Here is a 27,626-nt window from a genome sequence, read left to right as displayed (position 1 = left end):
GTGGCGCACGCCTTTAAGCCCAGCACTCAGAGGCAGAGTCAGGCGGATCGCTGTGAGTTTGAGGCCAGCCTGGTCTACGAAGAGAGTCCAGGACAGCCAGGGCTGTTACACAGAGAAACTCTGTCTCAAAACAAACAAATAACACAGACACACACACACACACACACACACACACAGACACACACACACAAACACACACAAACACACACACACAAAACAAATGTACACAATCAGCAAAAGAAATAGATGCTGTTTTGCATCTGCCTTCCTTCCTCCCTGTGTTCACCACTTGTTCTGTAGCTTTTAGTTTTCTTGTCTTAAAAAAAAAAATCCTTGTTTTAAGAATTGCATTTCTTCCTTGGCCTGAACACAAAAATCACACAAGTATACACACACACACACACACACACACACACACACACACACACACACACACACACACAACTTACTCCTCCTCTACCAATGACAATATTTAATGTTAGGTAAAATAGAAACACTGAGAAATATTGAGTGTGATAAGTAAAGTTGGGTGTTAATGGAGAGAAATTGGTTCTATGGTCGTAACTGTAGGTCATGGACTGTCGATAGAAGTCCTAGATCAATTTGGGGCAATTTTTTTCATATTCTACATTCGGACATTACCAAGAGAAGGCAATTTTCTTCATGCTGCCAGAAGTCCTTTGAAGAACATGACTTTTGACTTGACGTCCTCTCTTAGTGTGTGTCCTTCCAATGTTTTGGCCACCCAAGGAATGCACCAGGCGGGAGATCAAAGCGCTCTGGCGGTTGGCACTTGGCTGCTGTGCTGTGCTTCTTCTGGAATTAACACAGATGTCTTCGTCATAGAAGCCAGGCCACAAGAATAGTGACCGGTCACTGCGGAGATGAGGAAGTGGCAAGGGTGACATAAACACAGTGTGAAGCTAAGCTTCTGCTTGCCACTGGGGGAACAAGGACTGCCCTTCCTTGCAGGAATGTTCCGCATTAAGAGGACCCAAGCTTAGGAGATTCACAGGACACTATTCGGATCTAGTATTTAAGATATACAGCAATCTTGTTATAGGGCCAATAGAATAAAATGGTTACTATGGTAGAACAAATTAGCATATTCATCATCGCACATGGCCATTGGCCTTTGAAAGAAAAAGACTGCACAATATCATACATAGAATTTGAAATCAAGAAGATAAATACATAGAGAAATAAGTCAGGCATTGGTAGTTAGCTGGGCTAGGTCAGGTTTAGGTCAAAACCTACAAAGTAGCATTTGAATTTTTTAACTCTATTGACACTCCTGGCAAATGAGGTAGGGTAGGAAGCTACTGAACTAGCAGAAACCTGGCCTGAGGTCAGAAGGTGTTCTGCTTTCCATTGTCCGTGAAAGCACATGACAGTAGGGACAGCGGCTAGATTTGCTAAGTGTGTTGATGGACACCAAACCCTGCAAGGCTGTTAGGTAGATGATTAGTGGTAAAGAAAACATTTTTCTTTTTTCTTTTCTTTTCTTTCTTTTTTTTTTTTTGTTTTTGTTTTTTGTTTTTTGTTTTTTGGGGTTTTTTTGTTTTTATTTTTGTTTTGTTTTGTTTTTGTTTTGTTTTTTCGAGACAGGGTTTCTCTTTGTAGCCTTGGCTGTTTTGGACTCCCATTGTAGACCAGGCTGGCCTCCAACTCACAGAGATCGGCCTGCCTCTGCCTCCTGAGTGCTAGGACTAAAAACGTGCTCCACTACTGCCTGGCAAGAAAACATTTTCAAAAGAACTCCAAAACCACAGTAAGTTTTCAGATGTGCTTGGTTCCACACTTGCTGATGACATTTTTCTTCTAGAATTATTTCCTCCTTTAAGATAGTCCCTTGATAATTTCTGAGACCAGTTGCTCCTATTTTAAGCCCTGCTGACTTGTTGCCCATCACAGAGATGACACACCTGGCCCAGCATCAGAGGACATGACCCTGCCTTTCCAGATCTGTCCTTCTCTTCTCCAGCTTCCATTCCTGTGCCCCACGTCTCAGCAGATCATTAGCAAGATCAAAGCCAGCTGGTATAAATCCATAGCATCTCCAAATCCTTCTATACCAGCGGTTCTCAGCCTGTGGGGGGGTCAAGTGACCCTTTCATGGGTTTGCATATCAGATATTTATGTTACATTTCATAAAAGCTGAAGAATTACAGTTACAAAGTAGCAACAAAAATAATTTTATGGCTGGGGGTCACAGTGTGAAGAACTACATTAAAGGGTCACAGCATTACACCACTGTTCTATATCACCAAAGATCTCTGCTCTCTCTGTTCTAAGAAGAGGCTGTCTTCCTCCCTCACTGGCTAATCCTTCTTCTTTCCTCAGAGCTCCCAATGTCCTATCTCGTAGCAGCCTCATTCAGCGAGTTCATTTTTGTATTCATCCCTTCTGTCGCTCCCTTTCTGTCAATAAACATTCAATCATTTTAAAAATGATTCTTTATTCTTGATACTCCTAGGGCCATATTACCATCTTTCTGTGTCTTCTGTCATCAGTAAGTGTTCTGGAGTGCAGATTCCACTCTATACAGAGATCTCTTAACTGCCCCAGTGTCCTTTAATCAAGTCAATTAAAACACCAGCTGCTTTCAGTGTAGAAGCCTGTAATCCCATGCCCTGATCCTTCACTCCTTCTTCTGATTTCACGGTGCGCTTCTTGTCTGCAGGAAACAAGGCCAGTGAGATTGCTAACGAACAAACAGGCATGCTGGGAGTTGAGGGGCAAGGAGAAGTACATGAGGTCATGCTCTATTTGGATGTTGAGTGGAAGAATGCTAGAGGGCATAGGAAAAGAAGAAACTAAAAGAGGAGCGGAGAGTGTTTGCTAGTTTGGTACAACATGGTGGAGCTGGGTCTAGTTCTGGAGCTGTTACTGAGAAGGACAGAAAGGAGTCATCACCCACCTCCCCTAGACTTTCTATATGCTCGTCTGCTCCCACCAGCTCAATTCTTCTCTGTCAGGGAGCTGAAGTATGGATGGGCTCCTACAGAGGAGACACACCAGCACCTGTAGCCTCTCTCTCTCTCTCTCTCTCTCTCTCTCTCTCTCTCTCTCTCTCTCTCTCTCTCACACACACACACACACACACACACACACACACACACACGCACACGCACACGCACACGCACACGCACACACACACACACACTTCTAGAAAGAAGTAGCCACCCAAATCCCTTCACTCCCAAATTGGAAAGGAGAGCTCAGGATACAAGCTGAGGCTCAGCTTAAGTTTGGGTAACCTTTACAGAAGACACAGCTGTTAAAAACAAAGAGTGCAACTTATCATGGGCTGCCCATTCCCAATGGATACTTCTGCGACAGGATGCCACCCTGAAGACTCAGGCTACCTTGTGGAAGAGGGAAGTGGGAAGATTGTTAAGAGCCAGATGGTTAGAAATTGTGAGGTTGTGTCTCCTAAAAATGACAGGGAAGCTACAGCCATTATGCCTTAACAATATGGCTGCCTAAATAAGACCTGAGGAAGGACAATGCATTGGGACATGCTAATGTGGAAGGGGAAATTTTCATGGGGCTTCACCCCTAGACAAATAACTATGAACAATTAATGGCTGCTAGAAGAGTAAGAATCAGTCTTACTATATGCTTATCTAATTAGACCTCTATTTGGTTATCCGACACCAAGTGGTCAGCCCTGATATACTAAATGTACAAACAGCACTAGAAAGAATAAGCAGGTTGTATTTAGATATTTATGCATATATATATATATATATATATATATATATATATATATATATATGAATAGAAACTAAAAGGAAAAGGCTTCTAATCTGAGAGGGAGTATCAGATGAGTCAGGTATGCGAGAGGGATTAGAGCAGTGGGTGGTTCTGAAGTGTCCTAATGCTGCGATTTTTTTAATACAGTTCCTCATGTTGTGGTGACACCCTCCCCCCCAACCACAAAAGCATTTTACTGCTACTTCATACCTGTAAGTTTTGCTGCTGTTATAAATCTTAATATAAATATTTAACATGCACGATATCTGATATTCAACCCCTTAAAGGGGTCTCGACCCACAGGTTGAGAACTGCTGGATTGGAGGAAAGGGAGAAATTATGTAACTATACTTAAAATTGTAAAATATTAAAGCACTTTGCCTGGAGTGATGGTTCAGTGGTTAAGTGTTCTTGCTGCTCTCCTGGAAGACAAGAATTGGAGCCTCAGCATCCATGCCATGTGGTTCACAGTCGCCTGTAACTCCAGCCCAGGGAATCTGACCCCCTCTTCTGGACTCCACAAGCACAGACACAGACATGCGCATTTGCATACACATATATAAATATTTTTTAAAATATTTCTTAAACTATAAGATCCATTGCTTTCTTGTTGTGGAGAGCCGAGAAGACCAAAAGCCTAAAGTCCATTCCATAATCATTAAAAATGGATTTTCTGAATGATAAGAGAGATCCTAATTGGTGCAGAATGCTAAAGAAAAAGGTTCCCAAATTGAAGATGTTGGTGAAAAAAATCTTTGTTTTTGTCACCCGGGAAAAGCAGAGATCAGTTGTATACAAATATACTCCCTCAAGTCTGTGAGTCTGTCTATGCTGGATCTCAGCCTTGGTGACCTGAGTACACCGGCTCTGCAGCTCCTCCTGAGAAGGTAGCCCCCAGGGCAAAGGGCCTGGCAAGCTAAAGAACCCAGCAGCGGCCAAATTGCATTGCCCGTCACTTTCGCCGAGCACTGGCCGGTAGCCAAGATGAGCCTGTAAAGAGAGGCACATTATCTCATTTCCCTCCCGGATACAATAGTTTGAAGTAGAAAGAATTAAACACACAAAGTTGAAGCTTCATTAAGCCCGTGATGCAGGTCAAGTTTCCCCAGCAGGCAGCTCTGCCTCGGGCTAGTGCTGGACTTGTAGGCATTTACAGGCAGGAATAATAGAGCCCTGTACAGTCCTCTCTCTGCAGCATGTGTGGAAGCTTTATACAATCATTAGCGCTCCTTTTCCTGATGGAAACAGTCAGATAAATATAACCCTAAGAAAGTCATTGCTTAATCCCGATGATTCAGATGGGGGCTGCAGGCCACCGCCATAAAACACTGCCTTTCTTCTTTGTTACACACTTCATCATCCACTCAGAAGAAAGTTGACCACACTTACTTCCTCCAAAACGACTTTGTATACAGCTTAAACTGTAACACAAAGCTATGTGTTAGAATCAATTAACAGGATCATAGTTGTGACTTTTCTTATGCTTGAAGTCTTTCTCTAAGTCTATGGGTATCGTCAACCACGAGAAGCCGTTCTGTGCTTTATGAGGCTATTAGAAACACTGTTTGTCATTAATCAGAAACAGGGAAATTAAGTAACATTTATTGCACCGTGGGAATTTATGACTCCCAGATAGCTATCAATGAAGCAACATTCTCATTTTTAATGAGTTACTTCTTTCATCCCCTTTTACTTTTTTCTCTGTGACAAAGAATTCTGAATTCTTTGTTCATTTTTCACACTGTTGTAAGATTTTATGATTATTCCTTAGATGATATTCAAGAAAGCCTGTCTGTAGCCACATGGGAATAGTCTTTTTTCTCTCTCTCTCACTTTTAGAAGGGCTTGGCACTGTAATTTTCACTATAATTTCTTCCCAGAAAACTGGGCTCTATATTATGACTGTAATAAATTATTCTTTTAGGAGGCCTTAGATGAATGGTGGAATGAGACATGATTTAAAATAAAGAAATAAAACTCACCCTGTTCCCTTTGCTTACTTTTCTGAAAAATCCACTCAGAAACATCTAGCTGTAGGGGTCCCAGGCTTCCAGCTAACACCTGACCAAATCCCAAAACTTTGAAGGCATGGAATCCTGTATGAATTTTTCAGACCCATTACATGTTAAATACTCAAACACTAAAACGCTCTTAAGAACACAGTTGGGAGCAAATCAAGAGCTGAACCAGGCCGGTGAGACTTAGCTTTGCCCTGAGCAAGCCTCCATGTCTATAGCAAGACCGTGGCTGCAGACAGGAAACTGCTTGGACAACTATTCTCTCAGGGGATTTTGCTCTCAGACAAATGCTGTCATCTTTCCCTTTTGTAGGATACCAGAAGCATTTCCTTCCTCCTTCCATCTAACTCTGTATTCAAAAACCACCAACTGTAACTGAGCTGTGCCAGGCGAGCCTTGCCTGGCCTTCATGATCACCTGGTCTGATCCCCAGCGCCTCATGTACTCAGCATGGCTGGCGTCCTTGAGAGATGGAGGAAGGATGACCAGAAGTGCAAGGTCACCCTTGGCTACATGGCGAGATCTAGGTCAACCTAGGCTGTGTGGGACTTTGCCAAAAAAAAAAAAAAAAAAAAAAAAGAAGAAGAAGAAGAAGAAGAAGAAGAAGAAGAAGAAGGAAGGAAGGAAAGAAAAGAACTGAACACACTGAACACACAGAAGTAGGACAAAAAAAGCTTTCATTGAGATGCCAATCAAAGCAAAATAAATGACTTTTTTTTTCATTTAATAAGCCCCAAACAGATCATTAAGAATCTTTGATCTCTATTTCTCTGAAGATCACTAAGTAGGCCAAAATGGGCACTCAGGCATTGTGAATAATAATATCACCAAAAAAACCCATTTGCTTTATGGAAGGGTATTTTGTAGAATGGAAAACTTCCTTGGCCTAATTAAAATATAACTTTCTTTTCAACGTTTTTTTCTAGCTGTTGTTGTTTCCACAAATAGCACAATATATATTCTTCCTAGTCTTTCCCCAGACATCATGGTCTAATATGCATAGCATGTTGACTGTGTATTTTGCTGTTGTAAGTATTAAAGATGGCTATTGAAAATTAAATTTACTAGCATTGCACGTTGTCTGAATAATGGCTTTCCTGTTGACACGAAGAAAAATCACTATAAACAAAGAAATGTGTGTGCCCCTAGAATGATTGTTTCATGTACAAAGACTGTGACTGACTCAAAGGAGAAACTTTTCAGCTAATTCAAGGATTAATTATTCATTCCCAGGAGTGACTTCTTAGTTATGCCAGTAGATGTCTGTCATCAGAAGATATTCCTTCTGTTTACACTCTCAGAGCTTAGCAAATGGATAGCAATTGTTTCCATATGACCCCAAGGGATATTTTAAATTCTTTATTGGTGTATATGTGTGTGTGTGTGTGTCATGTCTGTATGGGTACCCATGGACACTGGGAGAGGATGCTGCACCCCCTAAAGCTGGAGTTACAGTGGTTGTGAGCCACCTGCTGTGGGCTGTGGAATTGGGTGTGGTTGTGAGCTGGTATGGCTTCTGCAAATCAACTCAGGTCCCCTGCAAAAACAGCATGCTTTCTAAACCACTAAGCCATCTCCCTAGCCACTCCCAAAGTGGGGGAGCTTGGGGGGCGGGGCAGGAGGCTAACTCTGACTATACAGACATCCTTGTTATAGATTCTTCAGTGGTAAAATGATGGCCTCCTCGGCAAAGGCAGCCTCTCCCCACAGCTGAGTTACCATCGGCGTCATGGCAGCAGCTTGTGAATCCTTCGGAAACCACATCTCCCTAAACCTAGGAGTTTGTTTATAGAGCTCTGTTGTACTGATGGTAAGGTTAGGTAAAACATATTTGATTTTTTTTTCAAAATAAAATGTAGGCTATCTCGGCGTTCTTTGTAACTCTATCCCTATAAAATCCCCAAAGCTCTATTTTATGAAGAGTACATGGGGATCATGTGGCCTTTTATGCATCCTTACATCACTTTTTACACCAATAAACATTAAAAAGAAGACAAAATTGAATCTTAAAGCTTTATGAAATACCACAGGGGGTACTAAAAGTTATCACCTACTGGACAGTTTTTCTTCCTAGATGGTATTTCCCCCTCAAGATCCATCTCCACCGTCAACCGTATGACCATACACCCAGCCCTAATTGAAAGTTCCACGTCGGGAGAGGGAACAGAACTCAGCCATGGTTACAAGTGTCTTATGCTATGTCCATGCGGGTGTGAACCTGTCAAAGTCAGCCAGTGTGGGAAAATGTTCAGGTACAGTTGGCCTTTAAAGGAATAAAGCCCTGCAGGGTAAGCTACAGATCTGGGCAGAATTCCGCTGCAGAATTATCTAGAATAAAACCAAGTGTCTGACTTTAAAGGGAGGCATAGCTGCATTCTACGGAGCTAGGCGGGGGTAGCTGGTGGCGACCGCAGGATCCTAGGACAGCTGTCCTCTAATGCCAAAGAGCCCTCCACTCTGGAGCTCAGCTTGAGAAGCCCGGTGGCTATAGGGAAGGAAGAAGCAAAAAGCTGAAGGCGCTTGGCAGAGGAGGTGAGGCCCAGTGACATCAGCAGGGAGGAAAGAGCAACCTGGGGCAGACTCATAGCATCTGCATTTTTGAGACTGAAGATTGTAGAGACTTTAGAAGAAGTGATCTATACAGACTGACTGGCCAGGCTTGGCTTTAAATAAGAGTCATCTCATTGATGTCACACAGTGGGGTGTGACAACTGCTTAACTGTAATGGTCAAATAGCACCCACAGCATTCAAGTTCAGGAAATAATGAGCTAATTAAAACACCACAGGGACTTTAAGACAAGCCGAAGTGACAATCTTATACCTTGAGATTTCTCGAAGACATCTTTTCTTTTTTTAGTTGAGGGTCACAGACTCCCAAGTTCTTTCATTAAAACAAGCCACCCTTCCACTTGCACTGCGTGCCAAAGACAATAACATTTCCACAGGAAAATGCCAGCTCTTCCCCGGGCACGCTGGAAGATAACTGACATTATCAAAGCCGGAACTGATGCGGCTGGCTTGGGTTTCGAACAGACTGCTTCAGAGTTTTGTAACCAACACCGTGTGCTTTACGAAGCCCCTAAACACAACTTGACAAGATCCATTTCCCATCCGTTCCAGACTGTCTCATGTATTTTACGGCTAAGGACTGAAACGCAAACTAATGGGCCCAGGCAGGATGAAAAATTAGCAATTTATAAAACAAGGTTCAGTTAATGTGAGATATTAAGGATGCCCGGGACTCTGAAGTCACTGGAAGAGAGAATCTGCAGCTCTGGGGCTCCCACCTCTCCATCTACATTTTTTTCCTTCTGCTCGGAAAGCCATCATCCCTGCTTGTCTTGTAAATTTCAGTACGCCAGGCTCACACCGAAGCATCCCCTTTACGAAGCGGAGTTGATTACGCTCTTTGTGCCAGCAGTGTCTGGAGCAATCTTCGTTACGGGGTTCAGTCTCTCTGCAGCAGCGGTGTGTTTACATATCTCTTTTCTCTGCTAGAGTTCTGTGAGGGCAGGGGCTGTGGTTGGCTCACGAGGATGTTAAACAAATGTCTATCCAAGGAGTTGATAGAGAAAAAAACAAAACAAAACAAATGGGTAGATGTCATAAACGATCAATTTCTGTTGCCAGTAGACCGTCCTCCCACGGCTTCCATGGAGGACTGGAAACACGAGACAGATGAACACTGATGGAAGAGATATTGTCCTTCGTGGTAGGCAATCTGTAAATAATAATGATAAAAATAATCACTGTCTACGACAGAAATTAATTTCAAGTCTTCACTTATTAATTTTCAAAGTAGAGCTTCAATGAGTGGGCCAGCATGAGTTGGGAAGGTGCTTTGAAGCTTAGTTTTCCACAGAAGGGGTGAATCTGGCCGAAACTATTCCTGGTCTTGCCTGCTTTCGCCTTTGACCAACTGCAAGTATTTCCATGGCAGCTGCCTATGTTTAGAGAGGCCATCTGTAACCAGGAAGTCTCCCTGAGGAGGATTTAATTGGTTTGTAAGTGTTTCACAAACACAACCTTTGTTTTTCAGTACAGTGTGCTTTGCTCTGCTTTGTTTTGCTTTTCAGTGCTGGGAACATGGGCTTGAAGTCAGATAAAACCGTAGTTCGAATTCTAATTGTTTGCTTATTGAGCTGTGTGACTTCACAAAAGCAAACCAAAAGCTGTTGTTTCTTCATCTGTGAGCAAGGATAGTAATGTCTGCTGGAAACAGCTGGAAAGATCCAGTGCAAGTGTGGACCGGAGGACTTCATGTGACCCTGGTAACTGTAAATGGAGTTTTCCCTCTCCCGTTGGCAACCTCCCAGGAAGAGAGGCCGCTCACAAGTCTGTTCCTTAAGATCGTAGGTGCCTTGGCTCATCCTTAGCCAATGGACTGCCCTCCCACAATCCTTTACATTTTTAAGGCTTATATTTAATTATGTGTAAACGTGTCATGGATATATGTCAGTGTGGAAATGTACACCTGTGAGTGCAAGCCTGTGGAGTCCAGCAAAGGGCATCATATTCCCTGGAGATTTAGAGTCATAGGTAGACGTGAGCCGCCCCATGTGGGTACTGAGAACTTAATTTGAGAATATGTCACACGCACATTTCACAGATGCATATATATCACATGCATATATATCATACACATGTTACATACACAAACATGTCACACACATCCATATCACACACATATATATTACATCCATATCATAGACCTGTCACACTCATATACACATATCACACACAAATCCCATACACAAACATATGTGCACATGCTTATCCCATGTAATAAATGATGAAAAATTTAAAAACAAACTTTAACAGATATATTGAAAAACCTCTTTCATACAGATTAGAACATTCTTCTTCTATAAATGTACTCTCTCTTCGAGAAAATTCTCCAACATTTTTAAACTGTATTGGACTAATGTTTTAATTTTAAAGATTGATTTTGGACTTATGGAAAATTACCAGTATCTCTTCACCCATCTTCATCTAATAATGTTCATACGGTGGAGTCATAAATGCTGAGAAGGGAAGGGATGGGTGGGGTTTGTCTTGCTTTTTTGTTTGCTTGTTTGTTTTGCTTTTTAAATGTGGGGTGCCTTCTGGCCTATTTCAGGGGAGGTAGTTGCAGGAGCTAATCAAGAGCTCCGTGTTGCTTTTAGTTGTCATGTCCCTCGGTCCTCTCTTATCTATGACCATTCCATTTTCTTTGTCATCCATGATGTTGGCATTTGAAGAGTGAAGGTCAGCTATTTTGTAGAGTGTATCCGAGAGTGTTGAATTACGTGGTAGTGTCTGCTGGTGAAGTAACACAGTTGGGACAAGAGTCCTGGAGTGACAAACATGATGGTGCATGCTGGGAAACCCACCACTTAGGAAGAGAAGCAACAGGCTGGACCACATAGAGCATGGCTGTGACTCTCAAAGGAAAGGCAAGGAGTACTGCAGACATCTATCCCTCTTGCTCACTCAACGAGGACAGTGTCTGCTGTGTTTTCCATTTTCTCAGTGGGGTATTGCACAGGTGACCTTTAGATGGCTCCTAGACTCCTCCTGATTCACATGCATGAAACCTTACATAGCCAGCTCTCCCTGTTATGACTGTGTATGCAGGGTTTTTAATAAAGGTTTGCACTTATCATTTATGTATGTGTTTGAAAGCTTGTGCATGTGAGTGCAAGTTTATGCATTGGAGTGAAAGTTCCAAGGAAATCCAGAACAGGGCTTTGGTTCCCCTGGAACTGGAGCTACAAGCAGCTGTGTTGTGAGCTGCCTCACATGAGTGCTGGGAACCATACTCAGGTCCTGAGGAAACCAGATAGCAATCTTCTGGAAGTATATTTAACTGCTGATCCATCTTTCCAAACACCATTGCTTAGGTTTTTAATTATTAGAATATGTTTAAAGAAAAGATGAGTATGAACCTTTGATCTCACAATGTCTTCATAGTTTGGAAAGAATTAGCATGTTTTCCTAGACAGAATCACTTCCTTTTTAACATCTGAGTTTAAGTGTATATGAACCTCATCCTTTGCGTTTAAGTGTGTATGAACCTCATGTCAATGAGCAGGAAACCTTTGAACAATTATTTATCACTAAACCACTACTATTAATATTTCAATAGGAAGTAAAACGCTTGGCATTAAGATGTGTACTCTAATGAAACAGTTCTTTTTCAGTATAATATATTCTACTTGGCATATATCTACATAGGGTAAATGCTGAAAAACATGCTTTATGCCTACACTCTGCAGTTAGTGTATCAACCGACCATGTTCAGATGCCACGCATGTGTTTATGCTTATGACAGATGAGCTTAGCTAGTGAGAGCACACTGCAAATAAACCCAGTGTCTGAGACCCATGCTGTGGGCTCCGCTCCAGAAATGAGTTGCATTCCACATTTCCATCCATCCATTACAGTGATAAACAGGTACTAAACACCTTTTATGTGTCAGGCCTTATGCTAGACACCTAATAGTTAGATTAGATAAAATACCATTCATAGTTGGCAAGTATTCGTTACTACATCTTCAAAAGTAAATTTAGTCTATCATCTCATTAAGTATTTGAGAATGAATATAATTAAATGTAAGCAAAATTAAACTTATAAACAAGAGAACCATATGCTGTATATTTGTATATTTTCCCAAATATGTGGCTCACTATAATTTGGATTATATATTATTTACAAAACTAGGCTTTACTGACTTCAAAACTGATATGAGTAGTATTTGGGTTTAGGGCTGTGTGGGGTATATACGTGTGTGTGTGTGTGTGTGTGTGTGTGTGTGTGTGTGTGTCTGTGTGTGTTGGGTGCATGTGTCTGTGTATAATATTATGTTGGAGTGTGGGTGCACATCTACCAAGGTGCACATGTGGAGATCAGTGGACAACTTTTGAGAGTTGGTTGGTCTCTTGTTGCATTTTGAATCTGAGTGAGCCAAAGTAGCTGGCCCATGCACTCTGGGAAATTTTCTTGTCTCTGTCTCCATTTTGCCATAAAAGTGTTAGGATTACAGATGTACAATACTATGCGTGGCTTTTTATGTGGGTTCTAGGAATGTGACTCAGGCCCTCAGTTTTATACAAGTGCCTTTACCCACTGAGTATCTCCCTGCCTCTTGACTCGTGCTTTTAATGAATGCACTAGTTATAATTTGTATTCACATCATTATTTATTTGACTTTACATATAGTAGAAAGTAAATTCTAATCCCTTGAATGTTATATGAGAGAATGCTACTGCCATCAATTCTTTTCAGTGCAATTTAACACAAAACTAAACTTCAAGATCTTATTGCAAACTTCAAAATCATTTAAATATTTTTCAGAGGCCTAAGTGAGTTTTCTTTAAGCTGATAGCTTACATTTTTTATTGTAAGCTTGTAACCATTTAAGTATTAAGTAGAAAGTCAGACTCAAAAAGAACAACAGCAGCAGTAATAATGCTTCATTAACAATAACACAATAATAATACCATGTAAAAATTTCTGTATGCCAGACACTGTTCTAAGACCAAGATTTCTGGGAAATTTACTGGTTCTGTTTCCCCTGACTGTAGACCCTATGACCTAGAGACAAAAAGATAAGTTATGTATCAAGGTTACTCCAACCTTAACATAAAAACTAACCTCAAAGAAAACTCCCTTTCAACCAGAAGTAGGACCCAGACCACAGTGGCCATTGTCTACACTGTTTAACTCAGTGGCAGAATTTACAAAGACTCCTCCTTTGAACATGGAGGGAGCTGATCTGTAGAGAAGTGCTTGGAATACTACCTTTTGGGGAAAGATTTACCTTAATTACTATCCAGGTATAGAACACATTTGAGACTGTGTTCTAGTTAAAGGACAGTACAGTTTTTACTTAAAGCATTACAGGAAGTCAGGTATATTTCGGGGGCCAAATACTTAAAGGGTATAAGCCAGGCTTGCGGGAGGTCAGGGTAACTGACTTCCCTAAAAAGTTTCATGGCTTCACTTCTTGTTGTTCTTAGTCAGTTCCATGCAAATATGCTAATTTATGTTAAGTAGGACAGCCTCTGTCTAAGTCAAGTTATATCTCTAGAAAATGCTGTTACTTATGTTCCTGGGATCTTCTTTTGCCATGTCGTCAGGTATCCATTAGCTCTGTAGCCACACAAAATAGTAACTGGATTCTAGTATATGCTTTAGTGTAATATTCACTTTGTTTTCATGCTTTCATCATAAGATGCGGTAAGATTGCTTCTGCTCCCAGTCAATATTGTCTGGGACACACCCAATAGGACATGAAGGCTGGTAGCAGGGTGGCTCCCCGTGCTGTTCTTCCTGAGGATCCCTCACTCTTTTTTAAAAAAATATTTATTTATTAATTTATTCATATTACATCTCAATTGTTATCCCATTCCTTCTATCCTCCCATTCCTCCCTCCCTCCCACTTTCACCCTATTCCTCTCCCTTATGACTGTGACTGAGGGGGACCTCCTCCCCCTGTATATGCTCATAGGGTATCAAGTCTCTTCTTTGTAGCATGCTATCCTTCCTCTGAGTGCCACCGGGCCTCCCCATCAAGGGGACGTTGTCAAATATGGGGCACTAGGGTTCATGTGAAAGTTAATGCCCACTCTCCACTCATCTGTAGAGAGTGACCTGTCCCTTGGCTAGATCTGGATAGGGGTTCAATGTTTACTGCATGTATTGTCCTTGGTTGGTGCCATAGTTTGTGCAGAACCCCTGGGCCCAGATCTGCCTGTCATAATGTTCTACTTGTAGGTTTCTAGGACCCTCTGGATCCTTCTATTTCCCCATTCTCCCATACTTCTCTCATCTAGAGTCCCAAAAGGATGTCCTTTCATCTATCCCACTTTCCTGGTGAGTGAAGACTTTCATGGGACATACCCCTTGGGCTAGTGCCTAGTTATGAGTATATACCATTTGAGTCTTTCTGCTTCTGGATTAACTCACTCATTATGATCATTTGTCCACAAATTTCCGAGGCTCCATCACTCTTTGGTAGGCATCCCAGCTTCCCTCAGCTTCTGAAGGCAAGTGTAGACAAAATCAGCACTGCACTGTGACGCGAGGCAATGCCGATCTTGCTTGTAGGAGTTTAAAGTTTAAAGTCTCATATGTCTCAAGACCACAGATTGTGTGTGCATGTGTAGAGGTGTGTTGAGATGCGAGTATATTCCCCTGATAAATGCAGATGGAAAATATCTAAATGGCCCAAAGTTAGTATAACTGCATGTTTTATTAGATAGTCATCTCTACTGGTGCAACTCAGAATGTCCCTTACTAAAGACACATTTTCAGAGACTACAATCTGGCCTGCTTGCTCTCTGGACAATTAGCTAGTGGAAAAGTCCAAGCTGAAATCCTTATAAAAGCAAGTGTTTTCACTGTGACTAATCAATGTCTCCTGGGCAGGGCTGATTATTATTTCATATATGGAAAACATCCGCTATGTTTATCCTCACCATTACTGGTAAGCACACATTGGCCTACAGTTGCCTTTAGAAACATCTCTGTGGCCTACAGGCTATTTCCAGTCATTGCTGTTTCAGCTTTAATCTACAAAGGACAGGTTTGCTCTTTGAAACGGGAAATAACCTTTCCTTGATGTTGTTGTGTTGTTGTTATTGTTCTGACTTTTCCCAAACAGATGCAGATTCTTCAAAGTGCAAGAGGATGCAGAGCAGCACGCTCAGTTCCAGCTCTGCGCTGCCGTGCTCACGAATCACAAAGGGCTGAGCATTTTCAGTTATCCAAACACATAAATTCAGCTTTCCTTCTCATTTGCCTTTGTATCTACCCTTCTGGATTCCAGCTGGAACCAAAACCAAAAGTGCCGAGCAACCACAATAAAGGCTGCTCTCCTCGGGGTTTCTAGACCCCTGGAAGTGGGGAGCGTTAGTCATTCACAAGCCCCACATCCCCAGATTTTCCAGTCTAAATTCTACAAAGCCCAGAGGCATGTGTATGTTTCTCAATCAAGATGACAGGGTGCTTTTCAGAGTAGCCCTCAGCACTCAGGACCACAATGGGTCCATCTCAGTTGATTTGAGGTCTAAGTTGAAAATAAAATGTCATAATTAGTTTCAGAGATGTGGAATGCATGAGAAATATAAAGAAATATTCCAAATATTGGTGTTATATTAATATATCTAATGGAAAATAGTGAATTCATCTGCTTGTAATTGGTTTCAGTTGTTCATCCTCTGGAGTTTTTTGGGAACTTACAATACTGTCATAATACAGTGTTGGACCACGTTCTCATTCGCACTTGCTTAGGGAAGAAGCACAGTAACCTCACGCTCTGGGACGGGTCTTCACTGGGTGTATTCAAATGATCTAGTAGAGGTGCAGGGCTCATAGAGGGACCCATACTTACAATGAGTTCATGAATGCCACAGGCATGCTGTGTCCAGAAGACAGCATTTCACAGCACTCTGCCCAACTTTCTGCCTACTGCATTCTCTCCGCCTTCTCTTCTGTGATGTTCCCTGAGCTTTAGGAGGGGATCTGAAAAGATGGACCAGTCAGGGCTAACTGTATTCAGTTGTCACTTATTCTCAGCCTTTTGACCAGTTATGAGTCTCTGCATTAATTGTGACCCACTACAGAGAAACATCTCTGGCCAAGGTTAAGGATAACACTAATCTATGGGTAGAAGCATGTGTGTGTGTGTGTGTGTGTGTGTGTGTGTGTGTGTGTGTGTGTGTCTGTGTACATATATATATATACAAATATATATATATATATATATATATATATATATATATATATATTTGACAACATATGGATTTAGCAATACAGCAGTATTAGGCTCCTCCTTAGTCCTTCTCCCCAAGCCTTGGACTTTGGAATAGGATAACAGTACCATGAATGAATTCTCTTCTGTGTAGCAAGCCTCAAATCTAAGCCCAAAATGTTGGTTACCCTCTTCATGCTGCCATTGCACCAATGGGCACATCTTGTCTGGCAGCCTGGAACTGTAGCCTGCCAGGTTCTCTGAAAGACACGACCACTTTTATTACTCATTTTTCTTCCTTCTGAAGGCTTTTTAGCTGGCATCGGGACCTATCCTTAAATGAATCTATTTTCACTGATATCATACATTGACATTATTTTCAACTGGGAGCCTACTTAAATGATTATCACATGTTCACGATCATGCTAAAGAATCACACTGTTGTTACCACAGACTCACATTTTAAATTAATGGACACCAAACCCAGTTAGTTGATGTATAGTTAAATCTTAACCAAACAAATTCCTGCTGGGGCTCAGCAAAACAGAGACAGTACCGGACTTTCCCCCCAAAGCCTCAAGGCAGACAACAAAAGGAGTGCCTTGCTCAATTTTTAGAGCCATTTTCAAGATTCTGAGGTGAGGAAGCTGAGTTTGAGAGGGAGGCAGACCTGAGTTTGAATCCTAACTCCCATAGCATTGCTCCTCTCTTACCTCTAAATTGATGAGCTATCACAAGGGGGAAAAAAGATAGCATTTGTAAGTCATCTAATAGGAGGGCAGGTGTGCAAAAGATGCTAAGAATGCACAGTGATTTCAGGTATCGTTATTGTTAATGCTATGCCTCAGTTTTATACCGGAGGACATGAGGTTTTTGTTGTTGGTGTTTTTGTTGTTGTTGTTGTTGTTGTTTTCATGAGGAGGGCATCTTAGAACTCCAACTAGCAAGTCATCATCAATTGATATCCATCCAGTATTCACAGGACAGGAAGGTTACTCAGTGCATATTGACTAAGTATGCTTTTCCCAATGTCTCTCCTCATATTTGTGAATATGGAACTTCTATAACAATAGAACCCCACATATCCTAAATGCATAAATGGTCATATTTATTTAAGTATTGCACCATGTTACTCTATTTTATGGGTACTTTTCCTTAATAAGGATCATAAATTTGAGCAACATTCAACCCAAGACATATGATTTTATTTTCAGTATGTGTTTAAGAGAACCATCTTCTTGCCAAAAAGAAATAAATGCTTCAAAATAAAAATCATACATTGATTTTTACAGAGTATCTTGGCAATCTTGAAACCTAAATACTTTAATTTTTTACAGTACAATATCCCATCTTAAACAGTATCTTGAAAGTTTCTCAGAAGATCCTTATGATGGATTTTTTCAGAAAAAGTAAAGTTTGCCTTGTTTATGTCAGAACCTATCATTTTCTATTGATTTAAGCAATATTCCTCAATAACATTCTAAGTGCCATTTAAGCTTTGTTATGTTCTATAATTTGGGGTCACCTTTTAGGACATGTTCTAAATGAAAGAAATGGAAGTTCTTAAAAATAAAACTTTTTAAAAGACCCTAAGATAAGATACCAGCAGTTAAGCTTTGGATCTTTTCATGATTGAAAGACAGTAACATGACTGCTGCTCTGAGGCCACAAACATACACCAGGCCTTCTGTGTCCCTCATGGTGCATCTACGGATTAGCAGTGTCACTTGCATATCTGCTGTGTTCCTGGTGACGTGCTATAAAGACAGAAGCTATAAACATGGAAGTCAGGCTTTCTGTCCTCACAAGAGGTTAAATGATTTTTAAAAAATGACTATAGCACAATAAGAAAAGAGTAGTTTTTGTACACACACAACATTGGAGCATCAGAGTCAGCTCTGATGAAGAGGTGCAGACAGAAGACACAAGTGGAGGAGGGTGAGTAGGAGTTACGCAGGTGATGGAGCAGATAGCTCTGTGTGTGTGTGTGTGTGTGTGTGTGTGTGTGTGTGTGTGTGTGTGTGTGTGTGTGTGTGTCTAGGCACAGAAGCAATAGCAAGAGATGCTGCCCTGGACAAGGAAACATTTATTTGTGCCATGTAAATAAAGTACATGCCATGGAGTCTAGCAAATGGGATCAGGCAGAAAGGGAAATGAATAGGATTTGCCTCTGGGAACAGTGTTTAGCAACAATAAAGGAAATGAAGGCATGGGCCAGCAGTAGGGCTAGCAAAAGAGATCCATATGGAGGTCCAAGCAATCCCACAATAAATAAATATAAATGGACCGGTCCACATGGCACAGTGGAAGTCAAGAGAGAAAATAATTAAGTCAGAGCAACATGGTCTAAGGGAAGGTGTGGGGATTATGAAGAGAGGCTGAAGGAGGTCTGACCTCGAAACCAGAGCTGCTGTGAGCTCCTGGGGAGCTTAAAGGGTACAGAGCAGACTTTGGGATGGTAATTTTGAGGATCACACGTGGCTGTTTTGTGTGTAACACCAACCTGACTGCAAGTAAGTCACTTAAGCAAGCACTCCTTTCCTCTCACGTGTCAGAACATGTAAAAACATAAATGACAAAAAAGAAGCAGAGGCTGCAGATGAACGAAATCTGAACTTTATCATCACAGCTCTGGACTTTCCCTCGTGTCACATGATAGCTGTTCCAGCTACAACCCTGCCCTGAAAGGCAGGGAGCCAAAAAAAAAAAAAAAAAAAAGGTAGAGCAAGAACAAACTCTGGGGGCCACTGAGATGGCTCAGCAGGTAAGGAAGGCGTTGCAGTCATGATTGAGGACGCAAGTTCAATCCTGGGAACGCACATGGTTGAAGAAGGAAACCAATTCCCTCAATTCATCCCACCTCCTGGCAGGAAGTTGTCCTCTGGCCTCCTCACGTGTCCTATGACATGCACATCCATATGACCCCTCCCAAATAAGTAAACGTAAATTTAAATTCATTAGAAATTGGTGTGTGTGTGTGTGTGTGTGTGTGTGTGTGTGTGTGTGTGTGTGTGTGTTTAAAGAAGAAGAAATTTCACATCACAAAAGCACAGATTTCTCAGCAATTCCACTCACAGAAGCAGTCACTCTATTTCCTAAGATAAACAAGGCTCCTGCTATTAACATTCTCTTCCAGAGAGAAAAGTAAGGACAAGTGAAACCCAAGTAGATTTTAAAAAATATTTTATTAATTTATTCATATTACATCTCAATTGTTAGCCTATCCCTTGTATCCTCCCGTTCCTCCCTCCCTCCCTCCTATTTTCCCCTTACTCCCCTCCCCTATGACTGTGACTAAGGGGTCCTCCTCCCCCTGTATATGCTCATAGGGTATCAAGTCTCTTCTTGGTAGCCTATCCTTCCTCTGAGTGCCACCAGGTCTCCCCATCAAGGGGACGTGGCCTATACAATAAAAGATCTTCCGGCAGAATCTCCATACTCAATCTCAAGCTGTACTATAGAGCAACAGTAATTAAAACAGCATGGTTGAAGACCCAGATATGAATCCACACACATTTGGTCACTTGATTTTTGACAAAGAAGCCAAATCTATTCAATGGAAAAAGGATAGCATCTTCAACAAATGGTGCTGGTCTAACTGGATGTCCAAGTAGATTTTAACCCAACTATGCTCTTTGTCAGTTAGATTTCTTCTGTTTTTTTTTTTCTTTTATTGTGAAATGTGCAGAAGTGCAGCCACTGTGTCATTTACAACTTTTCCACTCCAAGTTGCCTCATGACACAAGAAGGCTACTTATTCTGTCATCTCACATTAGCATATGAAGCAAAAGGAGACGCAGAGTGACAGGGGAAATGTTTTCTGGGGGTCATAAGCCTTTTCCAGAATCTCACACCTGAAATTCACGTGCAGTTCTTAGACAACAGCTGTGCCCGTTACCACTTTTATTTACAAAAAATGCTTGGGAATAGATTTGCTTTAAGCATGGAGTGCACAGCTATGTACCACAACAACAAAACAAGCCGCCGGGAAGGAGGAAGGAAATAAGGGCAGCTGTTGCGCAGGCAGCTAGGACAGCCAGCCACAGGCCTGGGGAACGTGTGATGCAATTTCTGCCTCTCCTCCTCCTCTCTCTACCACTCACCACGCTGCAATGAGAAAGCTGGATCACGTGACTTGATATCACAGACAGTTCATGATATGGCTAGATCTAAAATTCCCAAGTGCAGTGAGCTCTTTCCAATGTGGCTCTCCATTATTTTATTCCATAAAATGTGCACACAGTATACCCAACCAGGGAGAGAAGCATCCTTGTCTAACACCCACTGGCTTTGTATGCCTATCATCCTTAAAGGTTATTTCTCACAGAAATTCTCTCTCTGTCTCTGTCTGTCTGTCTCTGTCTCTATCTCTGTCTCTGTCTCTCTCTCTCTCTTTCTCTTTCTCTCTCTCTCTCTCTCCCTGTGTGTGTGCATGTGCATGTGTGTGCAGCCACGTGCATGCAGATGCCAAAGAAAAACCTCAGGAGTCAGTCCCATTTTGAGGCAAAGTACTTCAGTGGCCTGGAACCTGCCAAGTAGGCTAGGCTGGCTGGCTCAGGCTCTGCTTTGTATATTATGGTTTACGTTTCTTATCGTGTGATCTCTAAATGATGGTGATAGATTTTTTTTATTTTAATGCAGGATTGTGGTTTATTGATTCACCCAGAAGAAACCTGTGGGTTGCAGCCTATTTCTTCAGACTACATTGAAGCCATTACACAGCCTGAAATAGAGAGTTGTCCATCTGGGGACACTAAAGGTGATTACCTGGGTACCTTCCTTCTAACATACATCCCTTAGTTTATAAGTACATGTTGAAGTGGCCCTTGTTTTAAATGAAGCTTTTTGCCTTTTCACTCACTTATAAACATCAAGCCATATGATAAATGTAAATGCACTATTTTGATATTTGAAATATCTGATTAGTCAGGTCCTTTGCATGCTTCATTCCTAATGCATTGCCATCTAGAAATCACAGACCAGAGGTCAGAGGTCACTTCTGCCAGGAGCCTTTGGTTAGCCTCTAACTCATCTCCCAGCTCTGTGTGTTTCCTGCATCACAATCTCTACAATTAAATTAAGTATGTAATTCATTGTTTAGTGTTACTCTTCCCAAGATAATTGGTTTCATGAGGACAGGAAGCTGGCTTTTTTTCACTAATTTGTATTATATTTTTGTTTGTTTGTGTGTGTGTGTGTGTGTGTGTGTGTGTGTGTGTGTGTTGAGCACATGAAGGGCAAAGGACAGCCTGTATGATTCATTTCTTTCCTTCCATCACGAGAAGCTCTGTTAGCAAGTTCAGGCTGTCAGACCCCGAGGCCAGTCCTCTTGCGGGGGGGGGGGGGGGGGGGCGTGCCATCTCACCAGCCCCCTTTTTGTGTTACAGAAACTCACTCCATATATACATAGTCCACACCCAATTCACACATGGTGGGTAGGAAATAAATATCCAGATTTAAAGAATGTGTTTCCATTGTATGAAAAGTATTGAAAATGACCACAAATAGTCCTCATACTTTGAGCATTTGCACAAATAGGGATATGAAGATTTCATATTATAGCATTACAAATCTTGCCTGAGCCTGCAGGAGACAGTTCTCCGACATCACTCTCCTCCTCTCAATCTTCTTCCAGCAGGGAGGGTGCAACCAAGCTCGGCTGGTGCTGAGGATGTGTTCAAAGTGATGAAGGCTCGGCTCACATGGTCCTCACCTGTCCTGGTGACTGCTCCATCCTGACCCCAGGCCTCCCCTCCTCAGAAAGGCCTCCACAGCTGCACTAGCCTTGCCGTGAACTTCACACGGCTGCTGGAACGTGAAATGTGTTTCCCAAATGGGCAGGGCAAATTGCAATTAGGCACGCAGTTAGCAAACGTGGTTTTGGCCCAGTCTTGAACACGTGTTCTAAATAATAAACTCCAGCCAGAGAGGGACTCGCTTGTTAAGGAGGGTCAGGTGCGTGATCTGTGTCTCCCTGCTGAAGGAGACACAGACTCAGCCTTCAAAGTAGACACCTATGTGTCCAGTTCGGTATTGTTCTAATCAGATGACAATTTATGACCGTCATAAAACAACTCAATTCTATTCCTTGTACCACCACAAAGTCAAAGCTCTTCCACTCTAAGTTCGTGACCCTGTTTCTGCTCTGGAGACAGCGGTTTGTTCCACCCTGTGAAGGATGCAGTCACGGCAGCAGAGTGCTGGAACTTCTCTGTCTGACTGTCCCGATGGCGGAGAACGTCACGGAGAAATGGTCTCCTGATACTGAACTGCATAGACTTGATTTGGTGCACCATCAGATCCTGTTAGAAAAGGCCCCACGCTGACTGCCGTGCTTTATAGCCTGAAACTGCAAGATTCCCTCCCTTGAGTCTGCCCCCTCTTGTCTCTCCCTCTCACCCTCCTTGCCTGACTTTGTGCTGATAATCCTGCTCTGAGAGTCCCAGCTCTTCTCCAATTTGTCCCACTGTTCCACTGTCTCACATTTCCTACCATCTGTCGCCACATCCTCCTCTCTAGTCAACAGCGTCTTTGTACCACATTTCCAGTGGAGCTGCTCTGTTCCCAAAGCAATCAAGGCATGGAATTACCATAGTGCTCACTTCCTACTATTCCAAGTGTGTTCTTCCCTGGACCTGTCTGAGACCAGCACAGGGCAGCCCTGGAGATGAAGCCAATGAAGATGGAAATACATGTGCATCTGCTTTGCATCTGATCCTTTTTTATTTTCATGTTTTATGATGGACACAATATACAAGCACGGGGGTATCTGTGTATCTTGCAGAATGCATGTACTAAGACGTCAGGAGTGCAGAGCAATATGTTTTTATTGATGGCTTCCCTTGATTACATTTCTCGAGAACATAAATTGTTCCTATTAATCTTCCAATGTCTATTAGACAATAAAAAAACAGGCTTACTGAACTAAACTAAGATCTAAGCCTTTTTCCTTTCCACAGAAATCTATGACACAATCAGAGGTTACATACACACACGGAGGGGCGCAAAAAGGCCCACAGACCCAAAGATACTGACAAAGTTTAGGCAATATTTTTCTAGACTGTACTGTGCTTTCCCAGAGATGTGCCCATCTATCATAAGAGGACTTCCTACATCTAAAGGGAGATGTTGTCATGGTAGATGATGCTGGAAGGAAATCTGCTGAGCAGCTGTGTGTTTAGTTAAACATTCACTGCCCCAAAAAGTTATGTCAATATTGTACTACAGTTATTTAGCAAAACTGGACCCATTCTTTTTACCTATAATATAAATGCCAAGTTGTGTTTTATTATTATAAATAATAATAATAATTATATAATATTATAATGTAATAATAATAATATATTATATTATTATTAATATTACATGATCTTATACACTGTTGAATCACTCTATTTCTCTTTTATTCCTAAAGTAATTTCTATCACCATGGAAATAAGTTAATAATTGCTTAATAAAATAAAAGTAATTCTAGCCGGGCGTGGTGGTACACGCCTTTAATCCCAGCACTCGGGAGGCAGAGGCAGGCGGATCGCTGTGAGTTCGAGGCCATCCTGGTCTACAGAGTGAGTCCAGGACGGCCAAGGCTACACAGAGAGACCCTGTCTTGAAAAACCAAAAAATAAAAAACAAATAAAATAAATAAATAAATAAATAAATAAATAAAAATAAAAGTAATTCTAATTTGGAGAAAGGAAGCATGTGTACAATGATTGTTCAAAGAATATTAATATTGAATTATTATTTTAGTAATGTCAGCGGTTACTCCTTACCCAGTTTATATACCCAAATAACCACACAGAGAGACCAGATCTATTTAATTAACCTATAACACAATACTGTACATTAATTACTCCATCCTAAACCACCGTGCTAGTATAGTTTCCTCCCGTTCTGATTTTCCACTTTATACTTTTAAATCATACTTTAAATCATCTCCTAGGCCCAGTTCATTTCTCCTGGTGTTTCCCAGTCTTCTCCACATGGCTCCACCCTCCTTTTTTCCTGATCTTTCTCCTCCCATCACTGGATCAGGATGTCCCACCCTATTCTCTGCTATTGCTCAGCATTGGCTAGTTTATTTTATTGGCAACACAGAGAACAAATGGTGACATGTTTACACAAACTTGAAACAGGAGATAGGTAGAATAAACATCATAATGAAAATTCTGGATTGATCCAGAGAATGGGATAGAGAAACCAGCATTTGAATGAACAAGGATGAACTGTGCACAGGCCACAAGAACATTTTGCCAACAAATAATAATTAAATAAGAACTAAAAAAATTTTTATTCAAGTCATAATATATAAAAAATGAAAAAATTTCTCTATAACTTAGTTTAAGTGATAAAACATGAAAAAATGCTAGTACTTCTAATATGTATTAGGTATGCTTTTTATTCACTAAAAATTGTTTTATTTTATGAGATTGTGCAACAGAAATTAATATTAGTATTTATAGGATTTTATACCCGCTGATAATGCCATCCAATATGATTCACTCAATCGGATGATCCTCATCTGCATTCATCACAGAGCTCAAACTATATAAAAAAAAATAATAAGCGTCTCTAAAAGACAGTTTTGTTCCTCAGAATGTCATTACTTAAAATACATGTCATACTTAATTTTAGAAGTCACAGCTTTGATTCATTCAGTGTTTAAATATATAACGCAGGGTTTATCCCCCTCCTTTTTGAACAATTTTAGTTAAGAGCTGGTGTTAGTTAAAATGTCAAGAACCCCAGTACTACAGATGTTATACAGATGGCTGCTTCAACTCACCGCAAGTAAAAGGCTTTTCTAACTGATTCAAAAATAGAGAAAATCATGGCTGCATAAATATATAGCAGTATGTGACATAGGGGCCAAGTTTGCAGATACCAAATCAAGCTTTCTTCTTATGTATGTAAAACTTAAAGCCCCAAAACTAATTTCATCCATATTTAGGTGAGGTTTTTGTTTTGTTTTGTTTTGTGTGTTTTGTTTTTTGTCTTTACAGCTGCCCACCTGTGGGAGTAGCCACAGAGGATCTCAGTTTGTGGAAAGTTAGTCATCAGCAAAGCTTAGGAACTGAGCATGTCTGGATACATAATACTTACAGATATACAGGGATCTGATTATAAATAAATACATACATAAAATAAACAAACAAATGAGATATTTCCCCAGCATACCGTCATCCTATCAGAAAACTCTCAGCCACAATCTTTACCAGTACATGCAGCCAGTGAGTAAATTCAACTTGGAAAAATTTTAGTTACTTTATTTCATGTGAACAAGTGTTTTTCCCACGTGGATACGCACCATGTATACACCTACTGTCTGTGGAGACACGAACTTGAGTTACAAATGTTTGTAAGCCATCATGTGCGTGCTGGGACCTGAACCCAGGTTCTCTGCCTTCTCTCCAGCCTCTAAATCCAACTTCTTAAAAACAAAGAAAAAAATCATTAAGACAACCAGATAATGGGGCTCTCCTAAAGAGAGTTATTGGATCGAGTGTGTCACTTTCAACTGATGGTTTGGGCTAATCTGGCCTAACGTGGTATCAGAACCAAGTAAATGGAGATTTCCTAATCATGGTCCAGCTCTGGGATTAAATTCACTTATTTCTTGACACCTCTGTTTACTTCATCTGTGAAACAACAGTGTGATGACAGCCAGCTCTGAGTTTCCTCCCAACTCAGTCCTTGGGCAATCTGTGTATGCTCTGGAAGCAAACCTCTTCCCTTGCCATTTCAAACCCTCTATGTCCCCTTCCTCAGCTGACTTTGAGCAGTAGAACCCATCTGTCTGTCTGCCTGCCTATCTATCTATCTATCTATGTATCTATCTACATACTGCACACTGAAGAAAACAGCCTTCACCTGGCAGACCCCCACTTTCCCAGTGTATACAGTCTGCATGGAGACCAGTCAGTGCTGTCTCACTCCTATCAGGCTCGTCCCTTTGCTATTCACAAAATATCATACATTTAATAGTACTGAATCTCATCTCTCAGGAAAGTCCTGTAGACATCTTAAGAGCTTTCTGTTTTCACTTTGTTATGAACCACCATGGTATATTTGTGGTCAGGACACAGGACTAAAATCTCCTTATAAGCAGCTCAGTGCCAGGCTCCATGGCAGGTGCTATGCATACTTTCCTTATAAAGTAGTAAATTTAATAATAAAAATATTAAGTCATTTGTCCAATTTGAGACAGTGAGCTGCAACCTTGGCTGTGCCGTGGAACCATCTGAAAGCAGTTTTTAAAAATATAGATGGTTAAGTCTCAGACTTAATGTCGCACCAGTGTGCACAAGAATTTTAAAGAGCTTACTGGGGGAGATGTGAATCAACATTTAGTTCCCCAAGCTGGCTGGAGGAGGAAGAGCCTGGAGATGTGTGCATCTCTGTAGCCCAAGTCATTTCACCATCACAGATATTTCTACTCAATTTTGCTTACTGTTGTGATCTCTAACGTGTAAATGGAACATTTCAGATCTGAATAGCAATGCTTTTTTTTTTCTCTTGTATTTACCATTATAATTAAAAGTATGGTCTCTGCCTTGGTCAGATCAAGTCCTCAGCCCACTGCCTCTTTGGTGAAAATCAACCAAGGATATACCTTACAGAATTCCAATTGGAGAGGCAGCAAGATAGTTCTGAGGGTTAAAGTTAATGTGTTAAACCTCTTAAATACAACTGGCATGTATAAGTACTCACTATTTTTATATTCCAGTGACGTTTTTATATCATAGCACCCTAACACTAACACTTCACCAGGATGGATCCTTGATGTCTGAAGCTACAATACAGTGGTTTGCACAAGGAGCAATGTGGTGACGGTGACCATTCCTGAAACTGAAAGTACTCGTGGGTGGACATCAGATAAGACCCCTACAGAGAAACAAAAGCATATGGCAAGGAGGGCATATGAGCCTGCATTCTGTGAAACATTAGTGCTGTGTGCCTTGTGCCTCCTAAGGTACCCCTGTGCCTGCTTCAGTAGACACTGTGCCTGTTAAGGCTGCCCTGATGCACATTCCCCTTTCTTGCAATTCATAACTTCCTCATGTCCCCTTTTCATTTTATTTTTTCCCTCCCAGCTCCTTTATCTTAACACGC

General features: G+C 41.3%; 1 protein-coding gene across 5 annotated transcripts in view; it reads left to right on the top strand.

Moving 5' to 3' along the window:
- The window catches only part of CPED1 (cadherin like and PC-esterase domain containing 1), a 279,052-nt gene that overhangs the window by 214,573 nt on the left and 36,853 nt on the right, over window positions 1-27,626 (top strand). For 4 of the 5 annotated variants that reach the window (XM_084785389.1, XM_084785391.1, XM_084785392.1 and 1 more), the window contains exon 16: window positions 21,156-21,273. In XM_084785389.1, coding sequence (XP_084641515.1) covers window positions 21,156-21,273 — 118 coding nt within the window. Of the gene's footprint in view, window positions 1-6,089; window positions 6,308-21,155; window positions 21,274-27,626 lie in introns of those variants that run through there. The other variant, XM_084785393.1, reaches the window with a different exon arrangement.

This window comes from Acomys minous (genome assembly GCF_964271855.1).
Source record: "Acomys minous genome assembly, chromosome: 6".
In the NCBI taxonomy this organism is placed as follows: Eukaryota; Metazoa; Chordata; class Mammalia; order Rodentia; family Muridae; genus Acomys; species Acomys minous.
The sequence above is the reverse complement of the archived record's forward strand: the minus strand, read 5'-3'. Positions and strand labels throughout refer to the sequence as shown.